The 27554-nt window shown below is 39.8% G+C and overlaps 1 protein-coding gene across 9 annotated transcripts in view; it reads right to left on the reverse strand.

The window, feature by feature from the left end:
• The window catches only part of TNS3 (tensin 3), a 212186-nt gene that overhangs the window by 148342 nt on the left and 36290 nt on the right, over window positions 1-27554 (reverse strand). For 5 of the 9 annotated variants that reach the window (XM_090136801.1, XM_031592014.2, XM_031592016.2 and 2 more), the window contains one exon: window positions 5630-5741. In XM_090136801.1, coding sequence (XP_089992927.1) covers window positions 5630-5741 — 112 coding nt within the window. Of the gene's footprint in view, window positions 1-5629; window positions 5742-7178; window positions 8311-9038; window positions 9061-27554 lie in introns of those variants that run through there. The other 4 variants (XM_090136808.1, XM_090136807.1, XM_090136803.1 and 1 more) reach the window with 2 other exon arrangements.

Below are 27554 nucleotides of genomic sequence, written 5' to 3' on the forward strand. Positions count from 1 at the left end.
TGGCTCTGGGCAGCCTAGTCTGCTGGTTGGTGATCCTGCACATAGCAGGGGGGTTGAAACTAGATGAGCATTGTGGTCCTTTTCAACCCAGGCCATTCTAGGATTCTACACATTTCTTAGCTGCAACTAGAAAAATCAGTGTGTTATCAACATTATTTTTCTCCTAGAACCTAAACACACCATCATGCCAGACATTCACACAAAAACCAATTACATTCCAGCTGAAACTAAGCCATACAGACTCTCTCAGCTCCCCAGAGTGCTGTGTTTCAGCAGTGATGCTTATGTGCCACTTGTTTAGGAACTAAAATTCTACAATCAGTCCTACTGGGGCCACCTCAAAATATATTCCCTGAACCAGTGTGTTCATGGCTAGGTTAGGTTAATAAAAAGATACTCAAGATCATCTAAAGTAATATTACCTTTAGTTCAAAGTCTGGATTAAGGAACGTTTGTATTGCATGTGAGGTCTCAATGCCAGCATTTAAACGTTAATTTAATCATTAGCTGAACAGGAGGGGTAATTCATCAAACAGAAGTGTGACAAGTGTTTCAATTCATCATTATTTCACTTATCAGTGGCTTAAGCTATAAAATACTACTGCATTATTGACAACTACTCCTGTTCCCCCAAACATGTAACCAACTTTGTAATTTCCCAGGAGAGGGCTGGGAAGATTCACAGTATCTAAAAACCTCTCAAATCTTGCTCTACACTAACACTGGGTTTCAACATAACAGAGCTGGGACAAGCTATAATTCAAAAAAGCAGAGGAAAATCAAATAGAAATAAAAAATGTTTCTGCATTGATCAAATATAACAGTAATACAATAAAGATTAAAAAAATGAAATTCACATGGAAAATACATAAGTTGCATAGTTACAACAGCTTGCTTGCAAATGAAGTAAAATATAAAATATTCATAATCTAGGTTAAATGGTTTAAAAAGAATCAAGAAACTTTTGTAACATTGCAGACTTCTGGGCAATTATGCAAATATACACAACCAGGTTGTTCATCTGCTCAGCACTGCACTAAGCTGAGCTGTAATGCAGAGAAATTAACAACTCTAGCTCAAAAGCCTTCAAGTTTGAGGTACTATTGAGGAGACACAGGTAATCATACGGTCCTCAGTTTAATGAAGCACGTGCAGGTACCAGAGACCAACTACTAGATAATAATTCCCAATAATGAACAGCTGCATCAAACAGTTTAGTCCTAACTATGCTTCCCAGGCAGGGAGGAAATGAGCAGCTCACTCCTTTTCAAATCTTCCATTTTTACTGCTGTTTTTGTAGAGCTCGTGGAATATGAAATCATTGTTACCAAGTATGGTTTTCTGAGGTGAGATAAAGTACCTAACAATACGCTGACATATTCATTCAAGCACACCTGACAGTTAATCATTCATTTTTTTCATTTTTCACAAAATTTTTAGAACTGGACACTAGCAAAGGACACATTTTGCAAGACTGAGCTAAACACCTCCAAGAATGACAGCTGCTACACGCTAATAAAGCTCATTTAGCTGTTACAATATTGAATTACAGCCACCTTCTTGCAACAAACAGATAATTGCTAGACAAACAAAATGCTACGAACTGACCAACCTAGAACCTTTCCCTTTCCCTCATTTCTTTCCACATAACTTTATTTTAGCCAATAAAATATTCTAAGTTCTGGCAGGAACTTGTATTCAATACAGTTATCATTTTCTCAGGACAAATTACTAAAAAGCAAGGCTTTCTCATTAATACACAAAGGAACTCCAGTTGTTCTTAACTACAGGCTTTTCTTCTTCCTTTCTTCCTCCCTGTGTCAACTTGCTCACTTATATACAACACCAGGGAGAATTTACCAGAAGCAGAAGAATTGGGATTTGGCTCTGGAACAGTTAGTTTATTTTTCTTCATATTTAAATTAACTGCACACGGTTTCATTTCAAGCACTTCAGAGCTGGCAAAGGAACAGACAACTTCAGTTCTATCTTTTCCAAAACTCTGCTTTACAAAGGCCACGTTGTAAGTTAAAATAAAAATGGATTCCTACGAAACTGAATCTACTAGTAGTCATAGCTCCAACTCTGTGCAGCTCCTTTAATTTTTCATTGCTCACAATTAAGAACCAGGTAACTAAAATCTACCAACACTAAATAAGGATAAGTCTGCTGCATGTTTGCAACAGAAAAAAAAGAGACAAACAGAAACAGAGGGAAAAAAAAAAGGCCTAGTCTAGTGGTTGGCAACCCTGCCCACAGCAGAAGAGTTGAAACTAGATGATCTTTGATGTCCTTTTCGACCCAAGACTTTCTATGAATGATTCTATGAGAAGGATAGAAAGGATGAAACACTACATACTATCAAGGGTTTCCTCTGTATATTGCACCTATAAAACCTGTAAAAAGTTATCCCAGAGAAACCTTAATGTAGAATTGTTACAGTCATCAATCCACCCATTCAGGGAATGTTTTCAAAGGATCTCAGTAGACATGCTTGTAGAATTTTGCTTATTTTTAAATCTCAAGCAGGGTTACAGAGAACAGGCAGCACAGGACCACATCAAATATCTCCAGGGAGACAGATTCCACAATCACTCCTGACAACCTGTGCCAGTGCTACATCATCTCTACAAGAACAGTAACAACAAAAGTGCTTCCTGATGTTGGTATGAATGAGGTCCAGCAGAGCAGAACTGGCAGGTAAATACACTAACATAGTGCCATGGTTTTATTATTTTTGTTATCGGTATTCCACATCATATCATCATGTAGTGTACTGGGAGTTAGAGTTGATGCTCCAGTTCTGTGAACTGACAATAGTTCAAGATCTACATGTCTCAGAAGAGAAGAACTGCATATCCCAGAGGCTGTTCACTGCCCTCTTCCATTTTCCATTCAGAGGTAAAAATAAAGCTGTTTGCAGGTCACAAGGCACTCCTTTTCCCTTTCTGCTCATCTCTGTAGTATGTGTGCTCCCTGCCCATCATGCCTTCAACATTAGAGTAAGTGCCCAAAAACTGAAGGCTCCTCTCTCATTTTTTTATTAGCCTTAATTTCAACTGTATTGTATTATATTGTGTTAGCTTGTATTCCGATATCTTTTTTAGTAAATTAGCTTTCCTCCTCAGATCATTCTTGCTGTTTTGTTTTTAGGCTCATCTCTTCCTTCCTTCCTTCCCCTTCCCTCTTTTTCAGGGTGTGGGTCAGTGGGTCCCCCTGCCCCATTATCACAGAATGGCCTGGGTTGGAAGGAACCTCAAGGATCATGAATCTCCAATCCCCCATCACATGCAGAGCCACCAACCTCCCCATTTCATACTAGATCAGGCTGCCCAGGGCCCCATCCAACCTGGCCTTGAACACCTCCAGAGATGGGGCATCCACAGCCTCTCTGGGCAGCTGTTCCAGCACCTCAACACTCTCTCTGTAAATAATTTCCCCTTACATCCAATCTAAATCTTCCCTCCCTCAACTTAAAAACCATTTCCCCTTGTCCTGCAGTTATCTACCCTTTACAAAGAGTTGATTCCCCTCCTGTTTGTAGGCTCCCTTTAGGTATTGGAAGCCTGCAGTCTTCTCCAGGCTGAACAAGCCCAGCTTCCTCAGCCTGTCTTCACAGGGGATGTGCTCCAGCCCTCCGATCATCTTTGTGGTCCTCCTCTAGTAACAGAACTGGGCCAAACCAGCCCATAAACCACTGACACATAGTTTCTTAGTTTCTTAATTACAGTCATCCAGCTCTGGGCTATAAGGACTCAAATCCACAGCAACCTGGCAAAAACTTACTCTGTTCCCACTTCCAGAGGCCTTTCTCTTCAGGAACACCAGCACACTGTTTCTAACAATAAACCTCACCAAGAGGGTCTTGACAGAATTCTACTAAGCAGGCATCATGGCTTTATGATTTTATTGTTGGTATCCCACATCATAACATCATGTAGTACACTGGGAGTTGAAGAGTTAATGCTGCAGTCCCATGGATTGTCAATAGTTATGGGTACTTGTCCCAGAACAGAAGAACTACAGCTTCCAGAAGACATCACTGTTCTATTTTTCATTTAAGGGAAAGATAAAAGTGGTTGGGAGTCATAAGACTGCCCTTTTCCTTCTACTCTTCTCTGCAGTGTGCACTCCCTAGCTGTGTCACCTTCCCCATTGGAGTAATGCCTTTGGTTTTTGGACAAACTCTCTCCCATTTTATCTGTTTGATTAGCTTCAACTCTAATTATAGTGGATTATATTGTGTTATCTCACATTCCTCTATTATATTAAATAAAATAGTTTTCTCCCTTGGCTCATAGCTGCTGTTTTTTTGTTTGTTTGTTTTGGTTTTTTTACACACCCATCTCCTTACCTTTCCCTACACCCTCTCCCGTGTGTGTGGGTTCCTCTGCTAGGCCAGAACCATGACAGCAGGCTTCTTTCCCAAAATATTACGAATTTCTACTAAGTTAAAAACAACTAAATCCTTAGAACTTTAGGACTAACCTCCAGAAAGAGGGAATAAGTGTTTTGAAGACATCATACGCAGTTATATGTATGCATAACTGTAACGCTGACCAAGCAAGGTTCATCCACACTGTTCATCCATGAATTCAGCAACACTTGTAGAAGGTAAATAGCACATTCCTTCCACATTCAAATATTTTACCACCCTCTCTATCCCTCAGAGGGATCATAAGGTGCTGGAAGAGTGTGGGAGGGATGGCATGTGGCAAGAGTTCCATCTCAAATTTGTAGACAGTTCTAATATCACTAAGCAAAAAGATATGTTTTTCCAACTATGCGTCAGATGAAAAGACAAAACATTCTCTTACTAGGAGGTAAACCACGCATGCAGAAAGTAGTTAGTAAAGCAGTCTATCACGTAGTTACAAGAGTTGAACATTAACCAGACTAAACCAGTACACTGGATCAAAGCCCCTTTATTTCAACAGCTTTCAGAAATCAGTTTTCTCCAGATTTAACTTCTGCCTAAGGTCTTTCCACAAGTATCCTATGGAGAAGAGGCAAGGCTGTTCAGTCCTACATAGAAAGGTGGAAGAGTGAGGAAGAAAAGCAGTAACAAGCAGAGAACAATGCCAGAATGAGTTAAGTCTCCAGTCCGTGCTTCCAGAATGCGTATCTCTTCATCATTACAGTGAGTGATTAGGCATGAAGACTAAGCATTAGACTGAGACCATAAAGCAGATAGAAAAATGAAACAAATGACTGTTTTTGAGAATTTTAGCAAAGTAATCCACAGAAAAGCCTTCACGGCTCAGTGAATCAGTGTCACTTCCTCAGTCTGAGGCTGAAATCCATCTGTCAGCCACTGAGCACACATTACTCGCACGTTCCTAAGAGGCACTGGCTTAGTCTGGAACCCATCCTAATGTAGCACAGTAATAAAAACACATCATTATACAAGTCCAACTGCCTATAGCAGCTCCTCCCCCACACTAAAACAAAACAAAAAACAAACAAAAACAAGGCACAGTACTGTGTAAAGGAAGGAAGTAAAGTGAGGTAACATTTATATTCAGACCAGAAGGAAGCCTGGAGTCACTGATTCCTACAGATTTTGATATTAATATGAATTTTATTTCCTTCTAATTGCAAGAAATTAAACAGAGCACACATTACTCACCTCTGCATGAAATGCCTTGGCTATCAATTGCTTGCTTGCAAAATCCACAAATTTTGGATTTCTTAAAGGATTTGTTTTTGAAAGTATGAGACTTCGATGCTGTGTCCCGAGGCTGGAAGAAAGGGAAATAATGTCAGATCTTCTCAGTTTTTCAGTCATACTTTTAAATATAACAGCAGCATGTCTCTGGTACTCCCTGTCTCACACTCTTAAACAAGGGAAGTAACAAGTCATAAGAAACTTCTCATGCAAGACATTTTATATCTTAACATCAGATTTCCCTATGACGATCTTCTACAAAGAAATGGAGAACAATCTCCACAGTATGAACATTCTGGCCTGAGGTCTCACCCATATGAAAAGTTGCACTGGCTCACCTTATGCTGGTTAAAAATTAGCTAAGTAATGTGCTCAGTTATCATGGTAACCAATATAACTTGCCTTGCTGCAGCAGAGTTTAGTTTCCTTACTAAGTGAAAAGCACCAAGAGCAAACAGGCAAGTTTGGTTTTGACAGTTTACTAAGTTTAAAATCAATTTTGCTTTTTTTCTCCTTGCATAAGAAAATATATTGAAGTTACTTTTTTCCCCCCCCCCGCAGTATGCCACAGTACCTGAAATATTATATTAAAAAATAACAGTGAAGTCTCTAATGAGGACAGAAAAGCAAAAAAAATGCCATATAAGCTAAGGCTTCTATATGGCTAATTATTATTATGGCTTTAAGTAACAGAAGGCTACTGGAAGTCTGAAACAGAGTCCATACGTCCTCCAGAAGGGCATAACAATCTTCAGTCTCATTGGCAGACTTCTGGAAAATAGCATTAATTGTGGAACTGAAAGATAATTTCTCTGGTTCCTTCCTTTCATTAAGTAGTATTCAGTAAATCAAAGAAATTGCATAAAATAAGGCCATTTTTCATGAAATGTGCTAGGAAAGCGCAAAAAAAGGAACTTGTAATGGCAGTAATGATAGGACAAAACAAATCCTGCCTTTAAACGTATCAGTCATGTTTTTACAAACAAGTGTATTTCCTTATGAACATCAGAACCCCCAGACACCTTTCTGCAAAGCTGCTCTCCAGTCTCTCAACACCCTGTCTGTATGCAGCTGCAGAACTGCACCACTCCAGCACTGGTTTCTGTTAGATTTCATATGACCTCTAATTTGTCCATGCAAGGCCTTCCTCCCCTCCAGAGTTAACAGCTACTCCTATTCAGTAGGATCTGCAAACTTACTTCGTAGCCACTGCAGTCCTGCACCCAGACCATACGGATCAAACTGAGGCCAGCAGAACCCCACTAGCGACTCACCACCAGCACAATATCACAGTATTTACTATAAATACTTTTATTATAAAATTACTATTCTAAGCTTCAGTACAAGTGAGCTTGCATTCAATATTTCAACTGCACCAATTTTCAGAAGCAAAAGCGTCCAAAAGCAGGAAGCTGTCTCTCAGCATACATGCAGGCCAGATGACCATACAGCTGAGGTTTTGTTCATACGTGTTAAGGGAAAGATTCATTGCACGATGCAGTGAGGTTACCTGGGACTTCTTTGTGGCTTTAAGCAATATGGTCCTAGACAAAACATTTGTCATCTCTAAAAATGGCCGCGTTGAAGCCGTTGTGCAGGCACAAGAAGCATCTTAAAAATGATGTGTCACAGACCTCAGCTACTTCCACGTGCTGTTTCAACAAGGGCCCACCTCGACCTTCAGAGGAGCCCTTTGAGCATAAATGGCAGGAATCAACTCCGAGCAAGCCATTGAAGTGTATCAATTTGCAGAACTTAACGAGGGAAACAGCAGAAGATCCCTTGTCAGTAGAAGTACTAGACAAAATACTGGACAAATAAGTCTGAATTGCAGTTACTGTGTTGCATTAGACATTTCAATCACTAACCACAAAAATCAAATTCCATTATACCTCCCCATTTCTAAATTTGTTCGGATTTACATCATGCTACATCATATTAAATTGAAGGCTGTTATCATAATTTACATCAAATTGGCATTCACACGGCAAAAGAAAAAACTTAAAATCTGCCAGGTGTTTTTTTCCATAGAATCACAGAAGCCTTAGAGTTGGAAGGGACCTCTGAAGGCCATCTAGTCCAACTCCAATGCAATGAACAGGGACACCACAACTAGACCAGGTTGCCCAGGGCATTACCCAGCTTCACCTTGAAAGTCTCCGGGAACAGAGCACCAACAACAACATTCGGTAACCTGCTCCAGTGCCTCACCACCCTTCCTGTAAGAAACTTCTTCTTTACATCTAACATAAATCTACTCTCCCTGAGCTTGTAGCCAGTTTTCCCTTGTTCTACTGCTGAAGAATCTGTTCCCTTCTTTCCTGTAGCTCCCCTTTAGAGACCAAAAGGCCACCTCAGAGCCTTCTCTTCTCCAAGTTGAGCAGCCCTAGCTCTCTCAGCCTTTCCTCATAGGAGAGGTGTTCCATTCCATGGAACACTTTTGTAGCCCTTCAGTGGATGTGCTCCAACAGATCTACATCTCTCCTGCACTGAGGACTCCACATCTGGATGCAGTGAGGCCCCACCAGCACCGAGTAGAGGTACAAGATCATCTCCCTCAACCTGCCAGTCACACATCATCTGATGCAGCCCAGGATATGGTTGGCTTTCCAGGCTATGAGAGCACATTGCTGGCTCATGTCCAGCTTGCCATCCACCAGCACCCACAGGTCTTTTTTGGCAGGACTGCACTCAATCCTTTCATCCCCCAGTTTGTACTGGTAATGGGGGGTGCCTCAATCCAGGTGCAAGATCTTGCATTTGGATTTGCAGAACCTCATGAGGTTCTCCTGGGCCCACTGCTCAAGCCTATCTAGGATCCTCTGGATGGCATCCCATCCTTCTGGTGTGTCAACCACACCCCACAACTTGTTGTCATCAGCAAACTTGCTGAGGGTGCACTCGATTCTGCCACCGATGTCATTGATAAAGATGTTAAAGAGCACCGGTCCCAAGACAGACCCCTGGGGGACACCGCTCGTTACTGGCCTCCACCTGGACATGGAGCCATTGATGACCAGCCTCTGTCTGCGGCCTTTCAACCAGTTTCTTATCCATCAAGTGGTCCACCCATCAAATCCACATCCCTCCTATCTGGAGATAAGATCTGGTGGGAGACCATGTCAAAGGCCTTGCTCAAGTCCAGGTAAATGACTTTGGTCGCCTTTCGATACACATACGTGTATCTGTGCCTTTTAGATTTTATCTACTCTTTTCCCTCCAGTATTCTACTTCTAGTTAAAATTTGAAAGACATGTCTCCAGTTCTCTCCAAAAAGGACAGTTTTACACTATTTACATTTTTTAAGAGATTCACAGATGAACTTCCCAGAAACTTTATTCTATATCTAGACAGACCCACCGCTCCTCACCTCCAACCTTCCCACTTCCTTCCAACCTTCCAAACACTTGTTCTGGAATTCTACAAGACAGCTGTCAAAAAGAACTCACTGTTCAGGTACTGATGTTTAGTGTCGACATTATTTGATGTTTGTCTCATATGAAACAGACAACTACTTAGCTGATCAATTAAATTAATTTTACTCTTAGATGTTTGAAAGATATTCTGCAACACAGTCTAAGCAACTCAATTAAAAAAATTATATATATATATATATATATGGACTTTTTGTTTCTTACCATCTCACTACCAGTTCTCCAAGCAATTCAGCTAAGCAGTTCCCCTAGGAGATTGAGTACTACAACTGTTTACATATGAACTCTATGTAACATACTGTGAGAACTACAGGACCCATGGTTTCTTTGTTATCATCTGGTACAGTTTCTTCAGCTCTTCACTCAGATGCCAACAAAAGGAAAAAAAAAAAAACACAAGAAAACCACCATGGGAGGGAACAAGCAATTACTCCTTTTTTCACAAAGCTCAAGGCTGGAATCTAAATTGCTTGTAATCACTTGGGGCAAAAACTGAAAGAAAACAGTGCAGAACCACAAATTACAAACTGAGATTTTGCCCACAGAGTGGACTGTAATTACAGCTGGTAACAACTGCTACCATTATGAGATGTCTTTTTCAAAACAGAAACTCTCTTTGCTTACCACACAAGGAAATAGAGTATTTTTGGCCATTTTCTGCTCTCTATGGCATACGAAGTACAATGAAGACAGAAGTTTACTCATACTTACATCATCGTAACAGAGCAAACTGTTTCAACATTTTTACAGTCGTTCTCAGCTATGATGAATTTCAAACACCTCTTATCACTGAGCATTCTCATTATGTAACAACACGCCCATGATCATCAGAAAAATTTCACAGCAGATCTTTCAAAGCTGTAGGTAACACTTCTGAGACACTTGATATTTTAAGAAAAGAGAAAGAATTTAAACAAAAGACCCCCTCCAGATTTCAATTAAGCCAACAGCAACTAAAACACTGAAGGTACAGAATTTGCTATGGTATTTTTTTGCAAAATAGGTACAGCAAGTCCTCCTCAACGAAATCTTAACATTGGATTATTAATTATTACACCCCTGGAAGAGGCATTCACTATCTAATTTCTAATCACTATACTAGATATCAGTAACAGCACACAAAATACCGATGAAGAACAGAACAAACCAACATTTCTACAACTCCCAGCACATTTCCACCACGCAGACTCTCACAGATAATGATGGTTAACATTTTGTTTCTTAAATGTAATAGCACAAAATCAAACATCTCAAGCAATCTTCAAGAGAAATACATACTTTTACTCTATCCCAGAGAAATAAAAGACTTTGAACTGGCTATTCACAACTTCTACAAAACTAGTTTCATCTGAAGTCACCCAGGCAGCAAATGACGCTTATGTGGAAATACAATTTCCAAAACAAAAAGATTTCATAAATGAAGCTGTAAATTCCAGATATTACTTCATAAGGAAGAAAGGCAAGATCTGTTTGCATATTATTCCTCTACCTCCAAAACTTCTAATAATTTATGTAATTACTCAAGATGGGAGAAAAACAAAAATAAGGCCCCATAAACTTCCCCTATGTCAGATCCTACTGTCAAATTTCACACGGCCTATAAAGCCCTCTCAGCTCAGCAAGCAATTATATAAAGCAAAGATTTTTTTTTTTTTTTACTATTCACTTCCAGCTGATGGCCAAACACTATTCTCTTTTCTGCCTCCACTAACTAACTTACTAACCAATTTTATAATTACCAGTTATTCTCTTCATGCACTCTTCTACTCACAATAGCAGCTTTAAATCACAGGCTAGTATAATGATTGTTACCATTATTGGAAATATATGGGGAGTTTGTAGCAATGTATTAGCAGAATGGGTATATCAAGTTATTTCCCCTGTAAAACTGTACCAAATGGCATTAGATGTGTATGATAGTAGGTTCATTTAAGTACACTCAAGTAGTAACACCAGTGAATACATCGATTTTGCAGCATCTATAGCATACTATAAGAGTATGGAAAAGCTGGGGAAAAAAATAGAAAAACCCAAAAAAGATTTTTACACTGATTGAAATAAGGCATTTCTGTCTCACCCACATTTTGAAATTATTTCTGTAGTGGTGGACATAGCAAAAACAAAATCAGAACACACACAAATAGCTACTTATTATCACTGCCATTTACTACTATTAGTTAGCTTAAGAGAGACAGCAAAGATAACAATATTTTTTTAGCACTGTGTTTATACTACATTTCTTCAAGGTATTTCACTACAAAAGAAAGACAAGTGTCCAAGCTAGAAAAGACTCATTTGACTTCAGATTACTTTGACAAAGGGAGACAACACACAGTGTAAGCCAGCCCAACCCGCTCTCCTCCTGCACCCTTGCTGTACCACAGACATTAGAAGATCCATCTCTGCCCATTTATTCATTCTCAGTCCATAAACAGACTTCGCTGAGCAGCTTGAGTGTAAAGCAATGTGGGGTGCTGGTGACAGTAGACTGAGAATGATCCAGTGATATGCTATGGCAGCCAAGAGAGCAACCCATATTTTGGAGTATACTCAACACAGCACTGCCAGGTGGTTAAAGGCAGCGGCTCTCACACTGTATTTAGCATTGCTGCAGCCTAACCTTGAACACCGTGTGTGCAGTTCTGGGCTCCATGATACAAAGAGGATATTAAGGTGTTTGAAGTGTCACCAGAGAAGAACAACAAAGCTGTAAAAAAAAAAAAAAAAACCACTGGAAAGTGTCTTGTGAAGAGAAGGCTGAGGACACTTGGGCTCTCTAGGCTAGAGAAAAGGAGGCTGAGATGCAATTTCATTGCTCTCTGCAACTTTCTGAGGAGGGAAGGCAGAGAAGGAGGTGCCCATCTCTGCTCCCCAGTAACCAAAGACAGGGCGCAAAGGAACGGCATAAATCCACTCCAAGGTGGAGGCTCAAACTGGACATAAGGAAAAACTTCTTTATCAAGAAAACATATCAATAAAACATAGTAGCAGATTTCCCTAGTGAAGTGGTTCACATCCCATATCTGTGACTGGTCACTTGAACCTAAAGTTAGCCCTGAACCAGACAAGAAATGGGACTTGGTCTTTGGAGGTCTGTTTGCTATTCTAAGAGCTTGCACTATTGAACCATTCTAAGAGTTTCAAGAGTCCCTCCTCTGGACACGCTGGAGCACAGCAGTGATCTTCTACAAAGAAAAGCTGATGGATCTGATCTTATTCAGTCTGGAGAAGGCTCCAGAAAGACCTCCCTGCAGCCTTAAGTACTTAAAGGGAGCTCGTATAAAAAAAGAGGGAGGCCAATTTGCTACACAGACTGATACTGAAAGGATAAAGGGAAATGGTTTTAAACTAGGAGAGGTTTAAATTATATTAGAAAGAAATGCTTTACTCAGACGGTGGTGAGACTCTGGAATAGGTTGACCAGAGAAACTGCAGATGGCTCATCACTGCAGTCATTTAAGGCCAGGTTGGATGGGGCCATAGGCAACTTGATCTAGTAGCTGGCAACCTTGCCCACCGCAGGGGAATTGGAAATGGATAATCTTTAATGTCCCTTCCAAATCAAGCCATTCTATGATTTCAATTCACTACTTTTGTCAAACTTGGAACATGTTGGTTCTTTCTCTCCCCACACTTTTGTGGCAATTCTCAGCTGTTTTAGGGATCTTCATTAAAGCAAATCCCCGCTACTTCTAACAAGGGACACTTTCTTGTGCTTTAGGATTTGTGGCCCTGCATGTGGCAGGAGGGTTAGAAATTTACGATCCTTGAGGTCCCTCCCAACCCTGGCCATTCTGTGATAGTATTGCTATTCTGCTTTAAACTTACCTGCCATATTTATGCTTTTGTAAAGCTTTGATTACGTTCCTCATAAACTTCCTTTTTTTCAAACTGAAGAGTCCCAATCCTCCCAGACTCTTGACCAAAATCAGCTGTAATATCCCCTCAAACATTTTAGTCACCACTTTCTATTCATTATCTCTTCTACCATTCGTTTGAGGAAGTAGGGATCAGATATATAATATTTCAAAGTTTCAAATCAGCAATTAAAGGAAAAAAAAGGGGGGGAACATAGGTTTGCTCCACAGTTCGTTCAACTCCTGTATAGCACGTGTATCTAGATCTTGATCACCATGCACCTAATTGCAGCTGTCAGAAAAAAACATTGATCATGTACAGACCCTATACACAAAGCTTTGCACATTAGCTCTTCACTTAAAACTCTGAACAGACACAGATTAGCATAAGATATGATAAACAAGCAGTAGCATAGAACTAGTTTGCCACGGGGTTCTGGAATATGGTATGGCAGCCTTAACAGCTATATCAAGGGATGCACAGTGATCTGTCACTGAACACAACAACCACCTCACTGCTCTAACAAGAGACAAATCCTATGCCCCAGAGAATTAACTATAATTCTTCCGAGCAGCATATATTTATATTTGTCATTTGTATATATTTATAAATTTATAAACTACACTAGTACCAGAATGAGGATCCTAAGACAGCTCTTCATTCTTATTACCCTTTCTTACCTCACCATCACCTACCTGGCAGAGGGACATTCATCTCCATTGCTTACAAGCACCCCACTCCAACTTTTAAATTCTCAAGATAAAAATCACATTCAGCTTTCTTTGAAAGACGCTTTCCATTAAAAAAACAGAAGTGACAAGAGAGTAAAATGCTTGGGCAAGACTACCAAGCAAACCTCTCTTCTTACTAGCTACTTCAAACTTGAAACACAACATACAAAAATGTTTTCATGTTTGCCTTATTCCCAGGTGGTTTCAAATTGTTTCCCTTATGATCTCTGTGAGACTGCAGTCCAGCAGACAATAGGGTCTATAGCAGAAGGGAGCAGGGGCCTCTTCATATATATAACACAACAGCAGCTCTCACATTTTTCCATTTCAACACTCCTTCATATTTTAGTTTCAGCACTTTTCTTTCTCCTGTATTTGTGGAAAACCAATTAGAAGAAAGATGGAAAATCCATTAAGACCATAATTACTCCAGAAAACTTTTCATTTTCATCCTTGTCTCCCTGGCAAACCAACACTTTGTTCTGTGTAGGTGTACACATAAATAGGAAACTCCTGAAAGACTGTGCATCATGAAAGCTCAGTAGCTTTTTTTTGTGACAACTCTGAGGTTACAGCAATGAATACATAGGGGCTTCAACCTTTCATATAAAGAAAGCAGAGAAAGATATCAGAAGACTAGATTCACTTCTTGAAATAACGGGGGAAAATGCACTATTTTTGGATGTACCTGGTTGACCTTCAAGTTCACATAGAAGCAGCACTGAGGAACATAAACAGGAGAAGAAATTCAAACAACAAAGCATCTACTCTTCTTTTACATTATCTTCACCTAGAAGATCTAAACAAATCTCTTCCCATTGCAGATATATAGTTGCAAGTACATAAAAACAAGCAAAAAAGTACGTGCTTCTACATATATTCACTCCATCTCAATAACCCTTCATCTGTTAACAAAAGCAGCAAACACACAAACGTCTGTATGCACTACAGACTGGTGCATTTTCACCAAGAGCAAGAGGTGAGATGAAAAATAAACACCTCTTGCTAACATTATTTGTATGCTTCCTGGTGTTTCCTGTGTTATCTCGTCACCTTCATCTATGGGATCAAGCTGATGAAAAGTGGTCTACCCACAGATGTAGATTTTATCTTTTTTATTTTCTTCTGATAAGAAAATATCATACCTCTCAGTGTTTATCAGGTGGTAACAGCATACTAAATTAGAAGATCTCCACCATATTACCTAATTTGGTATTAATCACAGACAATATTGTACAGAGCCCATCCTCACCTAACCCCTTACAAGCAAGTCAAAAGGAATTTTAAGGAAGCAAAGGCATGTACAAGGTAGGTTTGTATTTTTACTGAATAACATGAGCTCTAATCACCACATCCATAGAGTCAAACAATCAACAGTACAACAAAATTCTCCTGTTCAAATTGTCATCCACGTACAAGACTTCTACAATGCAAAGCTACTTAAAAAAAGATTAATGGAGAAAATGAGGTAGGCCTGACAGCAACAGGCACATCACTGAATATAACAAACACCAAAGTAAGGCTCCTCCTCTGATCCTCACACTGCTTCCATCTCTTACTGGTAAGGTTGAGCATCCTTCCCACTCTGGTACAGGTATCAGCATTACAGTAATCTAGTTGTTCAAGCTTTGGCAGGGAAACAACAGTAGCTATATCTAACACACAAAAAAAGCAACACCTAGCCAGTACTTTCTCGTTCTGTATGGATATATCAGATTCAACATTAGCCCTTATTTGAAATAGGATCTCACAGCAAACGTGATAAATTAGATATTCAAACATACATGCTGCAGTATTTGGCTTCCAGTTCTGAGAACAGTAAATAAATTCCCCAGCAAAATATACCATTTTACTGTAAAAGAATGTGTCTACAGTGAGCTGTTCATCACAGTTATATCTACCTCTTTTATACAAATCTGAAGTGGAGATAACATCTCACTACCGAAGTCATTTTCAAGGCACTCCAGTATTAGCCTGTATAACAATCCTGTCTATCCCAACAGCCTCCACCTTTCCAATTAGCTGTTCCTATTCAAACCTTAATCCGTGGTTGGAATATAAGAAAGTAATAGTCTTGACAACTATCATCCCTTCTGGCCACCAATTAGCACAGAGTGCTACTATCCAGCAGTTCTACATTATCCCTTCCAGACAGAAAAAGATTTGATACTACTGATTTGAGTAGCTTCATCTCACCCATCACGTGAATGAACAAGGATAACGTACAATCACTTAAGCATGAGAATCACAGTGAGCTACAAGATCTCAAACTCTTAAGGAAATAGAAATCAAATACAATAAACATTTATAAAACTATTATATAGCACTTGCTCTGTAGCTTATTAATTGCTCACTCACCAAGGACAAATAGTTAAACTCTTATATTGAGATGAACTACTATATCAAACAATTGTTACCTATCTCAGATGTTCCCTTCTTTTAGCTCAAAATAACTACTTACTCCAAATTTCCAAATAACTGTCACAGTCATTTCCCTGGTACTGAAATTATGAAGAAAATATGAACTGATAGCACAGAATCACAAAACAGCTCAGGTTAGGAGGGACCTGAAACATCACCACATCAGATATTCTGTGTGGGAATGGAGCCTAGATGAGATTATCCAGCACCCTCATCACTTGCACCCTGAGAACACCCAGTGATGGGTATGGGACAACCTGTTAAGTTTTTGGTCTAATGTAGCCCTCTCACTCTCCTTTACAGAAAATTACTAAGTTTTCTGCAAACATAAAGCCTTAATGACCATAAAACAGTCAGAATACGCACTGATCTCCAGAGCAAGAATAAAACACAAGAAAGTACCACCCCAAGCTACATTTTCAGCAAAATATTTATAATCCCTTACTTTCACCATTTCAAATATCCTGATGTCTCCAAACATACAGAGAAGCCTACTGCCTGTAGGCCCGTTTTGTTTATTTTCATTACACACAAAGCTTCAAGGACATAAGCCTGCTTATAGGCTGCAACTCTCAGCAGCAGAAAAACCACAAGGAATCCACAGACACGATTGACTTTTTCCAGTTAAAAACATTATCTCAGAAATATCAGCATATAAATTATAGGCTGAAGTGCTCAGAAATTAACATACCTTGGTTTGTCCACCTGACAACTCAAACAAACTGTTGTCAGCCTGATTTAAACAAAGGACTGCTTTAATTAGTGAAATATTACTAACTGACAGGGCAAATTCCAAAAATACTTGACTACAATTAGATATCTCCCCCGTAACGCGATGGAAAGCACAACAAGGATAGCAGAGCTGCAAGATACCAGGCTGCAGTGAGTGAGAATCTGCTCAAACATAACAGCAGTGGGCACAGAAATAAGGGAAAGAAGCTGCTTACCTTTGGAAGGCCTCAGGCAGGGAGGGATCTCCAGCAAGAAGTGCCCTCACCTGCACTGTCCAACCCTTATATGAGGTCTGGGAGGGAGTGGATCCTGGCTCCACCCTTGCAGTCACTCAGACACATCACACACAACTGAGCCCCCCTGGGTTGGCCCTGCCTTCCTACCAGGTGCCCAATCACTGTCTCAGCTTTGACTTGCATTCCCACTATACCCCCTCTCCCCAGCATTATAACAGCTTTTAAATAGCAATTAACCTCTACAGGGCTACATGGGCATGCTCTAAGCATGCCCATTTACCTTTTGTTCACCAAGCAACAGTTAAGTAAACCGTATTTCCCAAAGCATCTGAGAAAGCTTCCCAATGAAAAGCTGCCTTTATAATAGATCTCAATCCTACTGTTTCAGATCCCACTCTGACTGAAGTTCCTCTGGTCTAGTTCTGCATCCAGTTTAGCATGGTGAGGCCATGGCAGAGGGTGGGGGGAGGAGACAAGCAAACAGAACAACTATTCCAATCAGTTTTTATTTCAGGCAAAGTTCAACTCACAGATTATTACTATACTGCACTGTCTGCAGTTTCTACCTTCCTCTAGCTCTGACTGATTTTTCATCTTTTCACTTTCTAGAAACTTTTCAGCCCAAGGTGATCAAAGAAACTGAGCAACAGGAGGTCTGACAGCAAAACAGCAGGCCAGAGCCACCGTGTGCCAGTCTCTCACCTGTCCCTTCACAGACCTTGATGCATTACTCATATGGCGTACAGCCATCATGTTGTATTTATGCACAACAGATATTTGAATTGTGAAGACCAAGATCACTTTTGTCTAATCCACTGCTAGCAGAACAGGTAATGAAACACCAGTGCTAGAGCAGGTACTTTTAAACAAGGCAATGTTGTCATTGTGCAAACAAACAAAAAAAAGAGACAGAGACTTGTGGTTTTTCTTGGAAAAAAAGACTGAAAACCTTAAAGGCTACACCAAACAAACCAAACTTTGTGGTTTACAAATCTGAGCTACTGTACTCCAGACACTAAAGTATAACAAATGAATCTCTTCCATGCAAAACACATACATACACACAAAATAAAAACTGTATAAAACCTGTAGAACAAATATAGATGGCCTTCTGTTCTTAATATTCACATGTGCTGAATATATATGACAATCAAATCCTAATCTCAGTTTGTGGAGGTATATTTAGGGAATCCCTTACATAAACTAAGAACTCCCATGTCCTTATTCAATAACAAACAGTTAAATACAGTTAAGCGCTGATCAAGAGCCAGAGCAAAGTCTTAAATCTCATGCAAAATGTCAAGAAATCTCATATAGTTTGAAGGCATCTTAATGTAAATACAGATGTATAAGTGTCTATTTCTTAAACAATCATAGATAAAGTAAGAGTTTACAGCCACGCTTGCCACCTACATTTTTCTTACATTCTTGCCATCTTGTCTGGAACTCCAGCTCAGCAGACAGAAATGTCTTCCTGGAGGCAAGAATGAACAAACTCTCCCCAATTACAGAGCCACATGTGGGCTATGAGCAATTTTCCAAATGTAAAAGGAAAGGAGAGAATCTGCTACATATATGAACAAGCTAAAACAAGTCAATCTGCAGATGGAATGGATCAAAGTGTCTATTTGAGTCACCTCAAAATTAATCCCCTGCAAGAATGTCCTCCCTCCCCCCACAGCAACAGCCTTCCTTTAGTCCCTCTTAGAGGGAAAAGTCAAGCTCAAAGAACAAGCATCCAGGTCTTTTAGATTAATACCACGTTCCACAGAATATATCCATCCTCTATTTAGGAGAAAAGATTATATTCTTCCCCCTCTCTCCTCCACCCTCAGGCATGCCATGTAGATAGCCACGATACAATTTTATTCCCATGGTCCATCACACAATATTGTGTTTTATCAATTCACAGAAAGAAGTTTCACTGCAGGTTCAGCTTAGGAATAGCATCTGTATTACACAGATATAAACATCATCTTAATAATGACGCATCAAATCAGATGCTTTGAAGTGAGATTGCTTGGAAGCTGGAAAAAGTGAATGTGAGAAGTTAAAAAAATATTAGGATAAAGAAATAAAATTATTATGACAGGCAGTTTCCAGGATATCATTAGCATCTGCGTTGCAACCAACTGACTGCATTTTAAACAATACCTTAGGTGTCAAAAATCACATCACTGCTATCAAAATCTTCTACACCTTTCTCTTAAGCAAGCTGAAAACTCAAACTGTCCTCATTTGGAGGATACCTGAAAAAGAGATCTTTGCTCTGCTGAACTGTGGATAAGAAAGTCACGTTCTCCTATGAAAGCCTTAAGAAGCTCAACATTAGTATAAGTTGTCCAATTCCTTTCTTGTAAAAGCATTAGAATTCCCTTTTTTAATTAAAAAAAAAAAAAGAACCTTTACAGTGTAAGTGATAGAGTACTGAGACAGACTGCTCAAAGAAGTTTTGGAGACTCCACCCTTGGAGATAATCAAAAGCTGTCTGGACATGGTCCTGGGCAACTTGCCCTGTGTGGTTCTGCTTGAGCAGGAGATCAGACCAGGTGGCCTCCAGAGGTCCCTTCTCACCTCAATCTTTCTGTGATTCTGCAAAACAGAAAACCTATTAGCTGATGAGGTTGCAAAGAATTATAACAGAGAGCAGCCCTGAGGGTAAGGATTGGGGAGTGTTGATTGATGAGAGGTTCAACATGAGGCAGCAACATATGCTTGCAGCACAGAAAGTCAATCATATCCTGGGTTGCATCAAAAGAAGTGTGACCAGCAGGCCGAGGGAGGTGATTCTGCCCCTCTACTCTGCTCTTCTGAGACTCCACCTGGAGTACTGCATCCAGTTCTGGGGCCCCCAACACAAGAAGGACGTGGAGCTGTTGGAGCAGTTCCACTGGAGGGCCATGGAAATGATCAGAGGGCTGGAGCACCTCCCCTATGAGAAAGAACAAGAGAGCTGGGACTCTTCAGCCCAAAGCAGGCTCTAAGAAGACCTCATAGCAGCCCTCCAGCACCTGAAGGGGGCCTACAAGAAAGCTGAGGAGGGACTTCTTATAGGGGCATGTAGCAACAGGATGAGGGGAAATGGTTTTAAATTCAAAGAGGGTAGATTCATACTGGATATTAGGAAGAAATTATTTACTAACGGTGGTACGACACTGGGACAGGTTGCCCAGTGAGGCTGTGGATGCCCCCTTCCTGGAAGCATTCAAGGTCAGGCTGGATGGGGCTTTGTGCAACCTGGTCTAGAGGGAGGTGTCTCTGCCTGTAGCAAGGGGGTTGGAAATAGACAGTCTTAAAGGTCCCCTCCAACCCAAACCACGCTGTGATTCTATGATTCTAGTACCACCAATTTCTACACTGGAGTACTGGCTAAAGGAAGCAACACTACTGGAAGCTTGCAAGCAAAATCTACCCAGCCCTGCTTAAATGAAGAGTGCATGATTTGGCAAACTGTCATTTAGCAAACGATGTGGCTTCACCCATATGCAAAATCAGTTGCTCCAACAACTCATGAAACAACACAAGTTGTGCCAGGCAACACCAACAGTGACTGGGAACAGGCACTTCAATCACAAACTCCACCTGTCAAATCCATCCATGAGCTTTGAATTTCTCTCATTTCATTACCATTCATAAATTTGGCACTTACTCCTTTGTAGAGAGATCATACAAAAATTTAAACGAAAGGGAAAGAAACAACTTTAGCAACTATTCTTCTATTTTAAAGAAGCATCCTGGTCAGTAACTCTAAACAATCCTTTTTGTTCAGGCCAGAAATAAAGAAAAAGCATAAAGAATACAATTCTCCTTATACCGTGAAACAAACAAAAGGAGAAAACTCCATAGAAAGTTCTGACTCCATTCATCAGCAGACAGGACATAGCAAGCAGCAGCATTGATTATCATCTTCTTACCAGCAATGATAACTGCAGACACATTGACCCCATCCAGGCATAAATGAGTTATGCATTTACTTTATCTAGGTCACTGATGAGCGACCAAAAATGAACTGATTTATACACACTACCAGAATCTCATTTACTCACAAATAACTTCAAAACAATTACAAACATCAGAGTAAACCATACACAACTAAACAAAAAAAATGGTGAAGCTTCCAATTGTTGTCAAGAGCTGTATTTCATTTATTTGCACTAAGATGACGTAGTTTCTCAGAGGTAGCAGAGGGACTTTACTCAAGTAACACACTCATTACAGTTAGGGAAGGAAGAAAACAACAACTCTGTGGCAACAGGAATTATATAACGCAGAACTATAGGATGTGTGAATATAAAATGATTTATGGAACTGGTATACAAAAAGAAAAGTTTCCCCAGTAAAGAAGCAAGCAGAAATACTGAGTTAACTGAAACAGTAACACAGAATTTCTGGATGTTGGAAATATGAAGAGTTCCTGACCTCACTACAGGCTTAATATAAACAAATGGCTCTTTTTCCACGCAGCAACTCTAAAACGCAGATACCTTTTTTTTGCAAAACGGGGACAACACAAAGCTAAGTAACTTTCAGAGGTAACACAGACTGTCCAGATACCAAAGAAATATATAATGTAACAAACAAGATGTTTCACATATTAGTACATCAATTGGCTTGAAACAGCAGTCTTTATAAAGGCTGCACTTATAAAAGAAAGTTAGCAGTAACTGAAGATGCAGTCAGGACTTGTTTCTGAAGTCGCACCATTATTATCGGGTTTTTTTGGTAACACTCCATGTATATAAAAAAAAGTTATGGCTTTGGTTTCTCATTTTTGCCCCCCTTCCAGTGAGCTGCTGTACTTCTCTTTCCCCACTAGAAAGTTTCAGTCATTTTGCTGGAAACAAATTCCTACACATTTTTCATTAATGAATATCTCATTGCTACGGCATGAATAACCAGTGGAATATGTAAACTCTTTAGGTTTATCCAGTTGCAATAATGGAGTACAAAAAGCATCATGAAATACTTCACCATCTGATAAATATCAGACAGCCAATTAACATATTATACTTAAGAGCATCTTGCTGAAGTGAGACTCCATGTCTGTATGTATGAAGTTCCTCTGTCACTGCCACACACATCAAGTTTATTCAGGAAGTGACACTGTCCCCAATCACTAAATTTCTTTATTCAATCATTGATCCAGTTATGCCAGAAGGTCACGTATCAGCTACATCACACTGAAGTTACAGCACATCATCATGAAAGATTACACTTCTTCTCTCAGCAACTGCACAGGAATCCAAGAAATTCTGAAAACAGTAATTCTGAAAGACACTTGAACTTAAACTCCCTAATCTATTAGTGCACACAGTAAATTCCATGGCCACGGTAAATGGACAAAATCAACGCCAAATTTTACGTCATTAAGAAATCATCAATAGAGCCAGCTCACCGTTTTTCCTGAGAGCTGTCAGGATTGTTAATGACTCCTACGAGAACCTTGTTTTGCTTCGCACATATGCTTCATTTCTCTCACCACTTCAAGTGGAACCGAGGGAAAAACTCTGCCTGCTTGAACAGACCTACTATTTTTAAGTTTCTCCCTCCTCTTCTTTACAAGTCTTCTGAGCGCTTACTCACTAGGGAACACATTCAAGCAAGTGTAGCAGTACTCACAAGGGTAAGCCAAAGCAAATAGAGAGAACAACTCAAAAACGTTAGTACAGGTAATGTTTTCTCTACAAGCAAACAGCAAGAGAAGCATCCATCACCTTGAAAGACCCGATGAAAGAAGTTTTTCCAGGAAATGAACGAAATTCACAATAGTCAGAATGGAAGCTGAATGCACAGAAACATGATTCAAAGCTCAGAAGTACTCACAGGCTTTAGAATTTGTGAAGAGAAGCCTCTGTTTCTCACTAGCAAGGGCCTGACTCAAGAGATAAGGCTCAGTTCTCAGCTCTCCCAAAATTCTAGGCTTGAAAGGCGCTGCAGTTTCAGCCTCTTCAAGTCTTGCCCTCTTAACAGAGCCGCCCTTAAGCAAAACAGAGAAACAATATACTTCACTGGGCTCATCCAGGCAGTCTTTTCCCTTCTTTCATAGGAGAAAGGCCTACCAACCTGCTTTAAGCACAAAATGCACAATTCCATATAGCTCTGAAATAATAGGAATCTCTGTGCAAGTTACACCTGAAACCCTGAAGTTGCTCTGCAAAAGGCAGGAACTCGTACTGCCTCCAAAAAGGCACAAAGCGAATCCCAGAGCTAAATACCAAGCTCTGTCACTGCACAGAAATTTAAACTGTAAGCTACGTTACTGGATACCTGAATGAGTGAATGACACACACTGCTACAGCAGTCTGCTTTGCTTGAATTGCAAACCTCTGTGCCTCACCACATTCTTTAAAAGCAAAACAAAGCTCAATCAAAATATACTAAATTGAAGAAAAGCCATTACTCGCACTTCATACCAGCTCAGCTTTACCATGACCTCTGATAAATAGAATACTTAAAGCCCACATAAATTCTTACTCCTCCAGGGAACAGTTTCGCTATAAGCACATGTATAAGGTACTAACCAGCACCACTGGTTGATCACACGGTGCTAATTCATTGAACTAGGAATGGCAAGATGCTTTCCCTTTCCTAAATGGGCAAAATCCATTGAAAAGCAACTCTCAAAAAGTCTTCTGATTACTTACCAGTTAATTCTGGCAAGGTAGCTCCTTTATCACATAACTGTTGCCTGTTTTCAAACTATTATCTTAAACTAGGCTATGAATCAATGTTTCACTCCTCATTTTCCCCAAAACCGCTGTTCTGTACTTGCAGATTCCATGTCACAGCTGTCACACTTTCCCAGTTAGTTTCCAAATTTTCTCTCTCTGTGAAATGCATTCTATGTGCTGCAGGTCACAGAGATGGGGTACCTCATGAACTACCCTTTACCTGTCAGGAAGGGTGAGCTTACTGACACTAAATATTTCCCTAGTGTACAAAAAGAATGTCAATTATCTCCCCAGGAAAGAATGAACATCTGCATTTCAAAATAAAGCAGTAAGCATAACCACAGGAAACAGTTGAAGCATTACAACTGCATGGAAATAAAAGGTCAAAATGGTATTTTTCTTCAAAGCACCTCTGCACAGCAAAGAAGGTATTTGCAGAAAAGAACATGCTACTAAAGACAAAATGATTTTGGCATGCTACTCTTACACCTCATGCGGGATGCAGTTCTACTTGGTTTCTGGCAGAGATCCCTCCAGAGACTGATTTTTTCTAAAGAGAACTACAAATCTCATGATTTATTTCATCAGCTCTAAAAACAAAACCATTTTGCTACAGGAAAGCCACCGTTTGGAGAAAGCTCTGTGCTGAAAAAGAAAACCACCACAAATGAAGCGCATCCCATGAAGCATCAAAACAGTAACAGTAATGCATTCGTTTTTCAACAAAGTTTTTAAGCCTCAAAGGAAAGAACCCCATGGAAGAAAATTAAAACTCCAACTAGAATTAAATACATTTCTTCCCCTCTGCCATTATAAAGCATCTTGGAAAGCACATGTAATTCAGTATGGATAGACAAACCTTCACATAAGTTTCAAGTCTACACATGTAAGTATGCTTTTCTACAGCTCAGGCAAAGGAGTGGCAGGATGGTTCCAAAATACTTCAAGTTACCACAGAATGTAAAAAAGAAAGAACACAGTAAAGGAATGCTGGTATCCATTAAAATATTACAGAACATGAACACTCCCCAAATAATGCAGAACAGCTGGATTAAAGCTGCAGCAAGGGCACTTCCAAGCATCTGCTGAAACAAAACATCTGCAAGATGACAAAAAGCACAGAACTTCTTTGAAAACCACTACAGAACTTTATTGTCAGCTCTTTCCAGAGATATCTAAAGAAAGCGTATGTGACAATATTTACCATCAAAGTTTACTTATGGCTGGAAGATGCACTTCTAAAATGAATAGATGTATTGCTCACATTTGAAAAACACAATTTTCCTTTCAAAAACCATAAGCAAAGAGCAAGAGCAGCTAAAATAAACTATGAATTTTAGATGCTTATAATCTCAGTTAAAAAAAACAACCAAAACCAGTATTTCCAGAGAGGAATATTAACAAATAGAATAATATCGATAGATTTCACACATAACACAGATGAATCTAAAAACTTCATACTCTCCTACTTAAAACCTACACCTTCCTCAGGGAACTTAGTCTCACACATCCAAATCTGTTGAAACTGTAAAGGGAAATGCTAGATTTCCCAGAAGCTGCAGGAATAGGTTATGAACTTTCTTTTTTTTTTTTTAATCCTAAATCAAATCCATATTAATGAAAAAAGCTCTTAACAATTAAAATTGATAATAGCAACGGTCTGCATTTCTAAATCAAAATCAGATTCCTCCCTCATTAAACTCTGGAAAGAACACTTTGCAACCAAAAATCAAGGCACCTAAAATTAAAAAAAATAATAATAATCAATTAATTTGGTGAAAATACAATATTATCAATCTGGAAAATAAACGAATAGTCTTGATTTCAGCTGGGACAGAATTAGTTTTTTTCAGTGTGTCTGGTACGATGCTATGTTTTGGTTCTAGGAGACAAACAATCTTGACAGCACACCAACATTTACAGCTGCTGCCAAGCAATAGTGTATAGTCCTAAGACCATTCACAGCAAAGGGCCAAAGGAGCTGGGAGGGAACAGAAGTAGGACAGCTGACTTAAAGTGGCCAAAGGGACATTCCATATCATACATCAAGCAGAGGTTCTGAAGGGGGGGGGTGGGAAGGCTCTCTTCTGCTGCTAGGGGAGCCAGCTGGGCATCAGTCAGGGGACATGGTGAGCAACCAATGACCAATGAGTTCTACTGTTTTTTCCCCCCATTCTCTCCCCCATCCCACTGGGAAGAGAGGGAGCGAGCAAACAGCCCTGTGGTGCTGAGCTTCCTGCCAGGATAAACCATAACACAAATACATTTGGATTGCTAACACTGTAGCAGTTTAGAAAGGCTAAGATATTCAAGGTAAACAAACCCTGAACCAAATACTCAAGAAATCATTCTCCCAGGTGTACAAGCACACTGTACCCACAAAGATATTCTTTGCTCTAACAGAAACTATTTTCAGGACGCTGACTGCTAGGGATAGCAGCCCACTATAGGATGCTTCACCTATTAATGATTAAAGTTTGAGCAAATGAAAATTCATTTCAATTGAAATAAAAACATATGTTTATAGGTTGAAGTCATTACCACTTGCTTTTTCACTGTATCCAAAAGCACAGATCTTTCAGTGAACTAAGAAGAAAACCCAGATGCCCTCAGCTCTACTCTTCTTGTCTGTTTCTAAGAAGATAGATTGCTTGAAGATATCACCACCCCCTCTGTCCTTCAGAGAATCAATGCAGAATAATAGATTAAACCATTTATAAAAGGCAAGTTCTAGAAGGGCCTCCTGAAATATAAACTTAGTAGAATAATAACGTTCAGAGAGCAATTATCCAAAAATAAAAAAAAAATTTAAAAAACACAGATACATTCCCAAGTGTATTCAACAACCTCTTGCTGCTATCCCCAAAGTTTGAAGTGTGTCACTTTAACCTACAACTTCATAGTTCCTTAACAGCATCTTTTCTGACTCCAAGACCACTTCACTTCCTCACTGTTCATCAGTACACGGCAAATCAATTTATCACCTTATGCTTCCAGCAATTCATTATCTCAGCTTTGGCAACCACACAGGTCTGTACTCTCAGGGTAATTAAACAGTAACATATGCAGGGACAGTAGGGAAGGATGAAAAGGTGAACATCTAGTTCCTGTGCAGCTAAGCTAATATTGTATTAGTGGCACTACAATGGAAGCTGTAGGCTATGGAAATTCTGCCTTAATACACCAAGCATGTAACTATTACCCTCCACAGACTCTCCCACATTGGCATAAAGATAATTTAATTTATGATCTTAGCCCAATCTCCTTGCTTTCTCATTTAGCAAACACAGCTAAAATGAATACAATGAAGTATACTCCTGTCAGTGTGCTATGGATGTTGCATGAAGCAGGGTAATATAGTGCTCAATTCCCAGGTATAAAATACCATCTTCCAGGTTGCTTTTGTGAAAGTCCGTTTTCATTCACATGGCAGGCCTAACTTTAGGAACACTGGCCTGCTAAAACTGACAATTCCAGGATACCTGCTTCCCCCACCTTTACCTCTCCTTGGTAAAATAATTTGCTGCCAAACACCTGCAAATCCATGCATGAAAATCCCTACCCTCATGCAAGCCTGTGGCATAAGAAGCAATTAACCAGTTTCCAACTGAACTGACTTTCAGGAGAGGATACAGTCACCTGTACACCTCTTCCTTCCAGCCACAAAGGTACTGAAGTCAGGAGAAACAAACAAGCAGGGAAGAAAAAAAAAAAAAAAAAGCAGCAGCTCATTGGTTCATTATTCCCAGCCTCTTCTGTCACACACATTTTCCTTCACAGCCAGAGTCTGCATCAAGAGATTT

Source organism: Phasianus colchicus, chromosome 3 (genome assembly GCF_987193195.1).
Source record: "Phasianus colchicus chromosome 3, bPhaCol1.hap1.1, whole genome shotgun sequence".
Taxonomy (NCBI): domain Eukaryota; kingdom Metazoa; phylum Chordata; class Aves; order Galliformes; family Phasianidae; genus Phasianus; species Phasianus colchicus.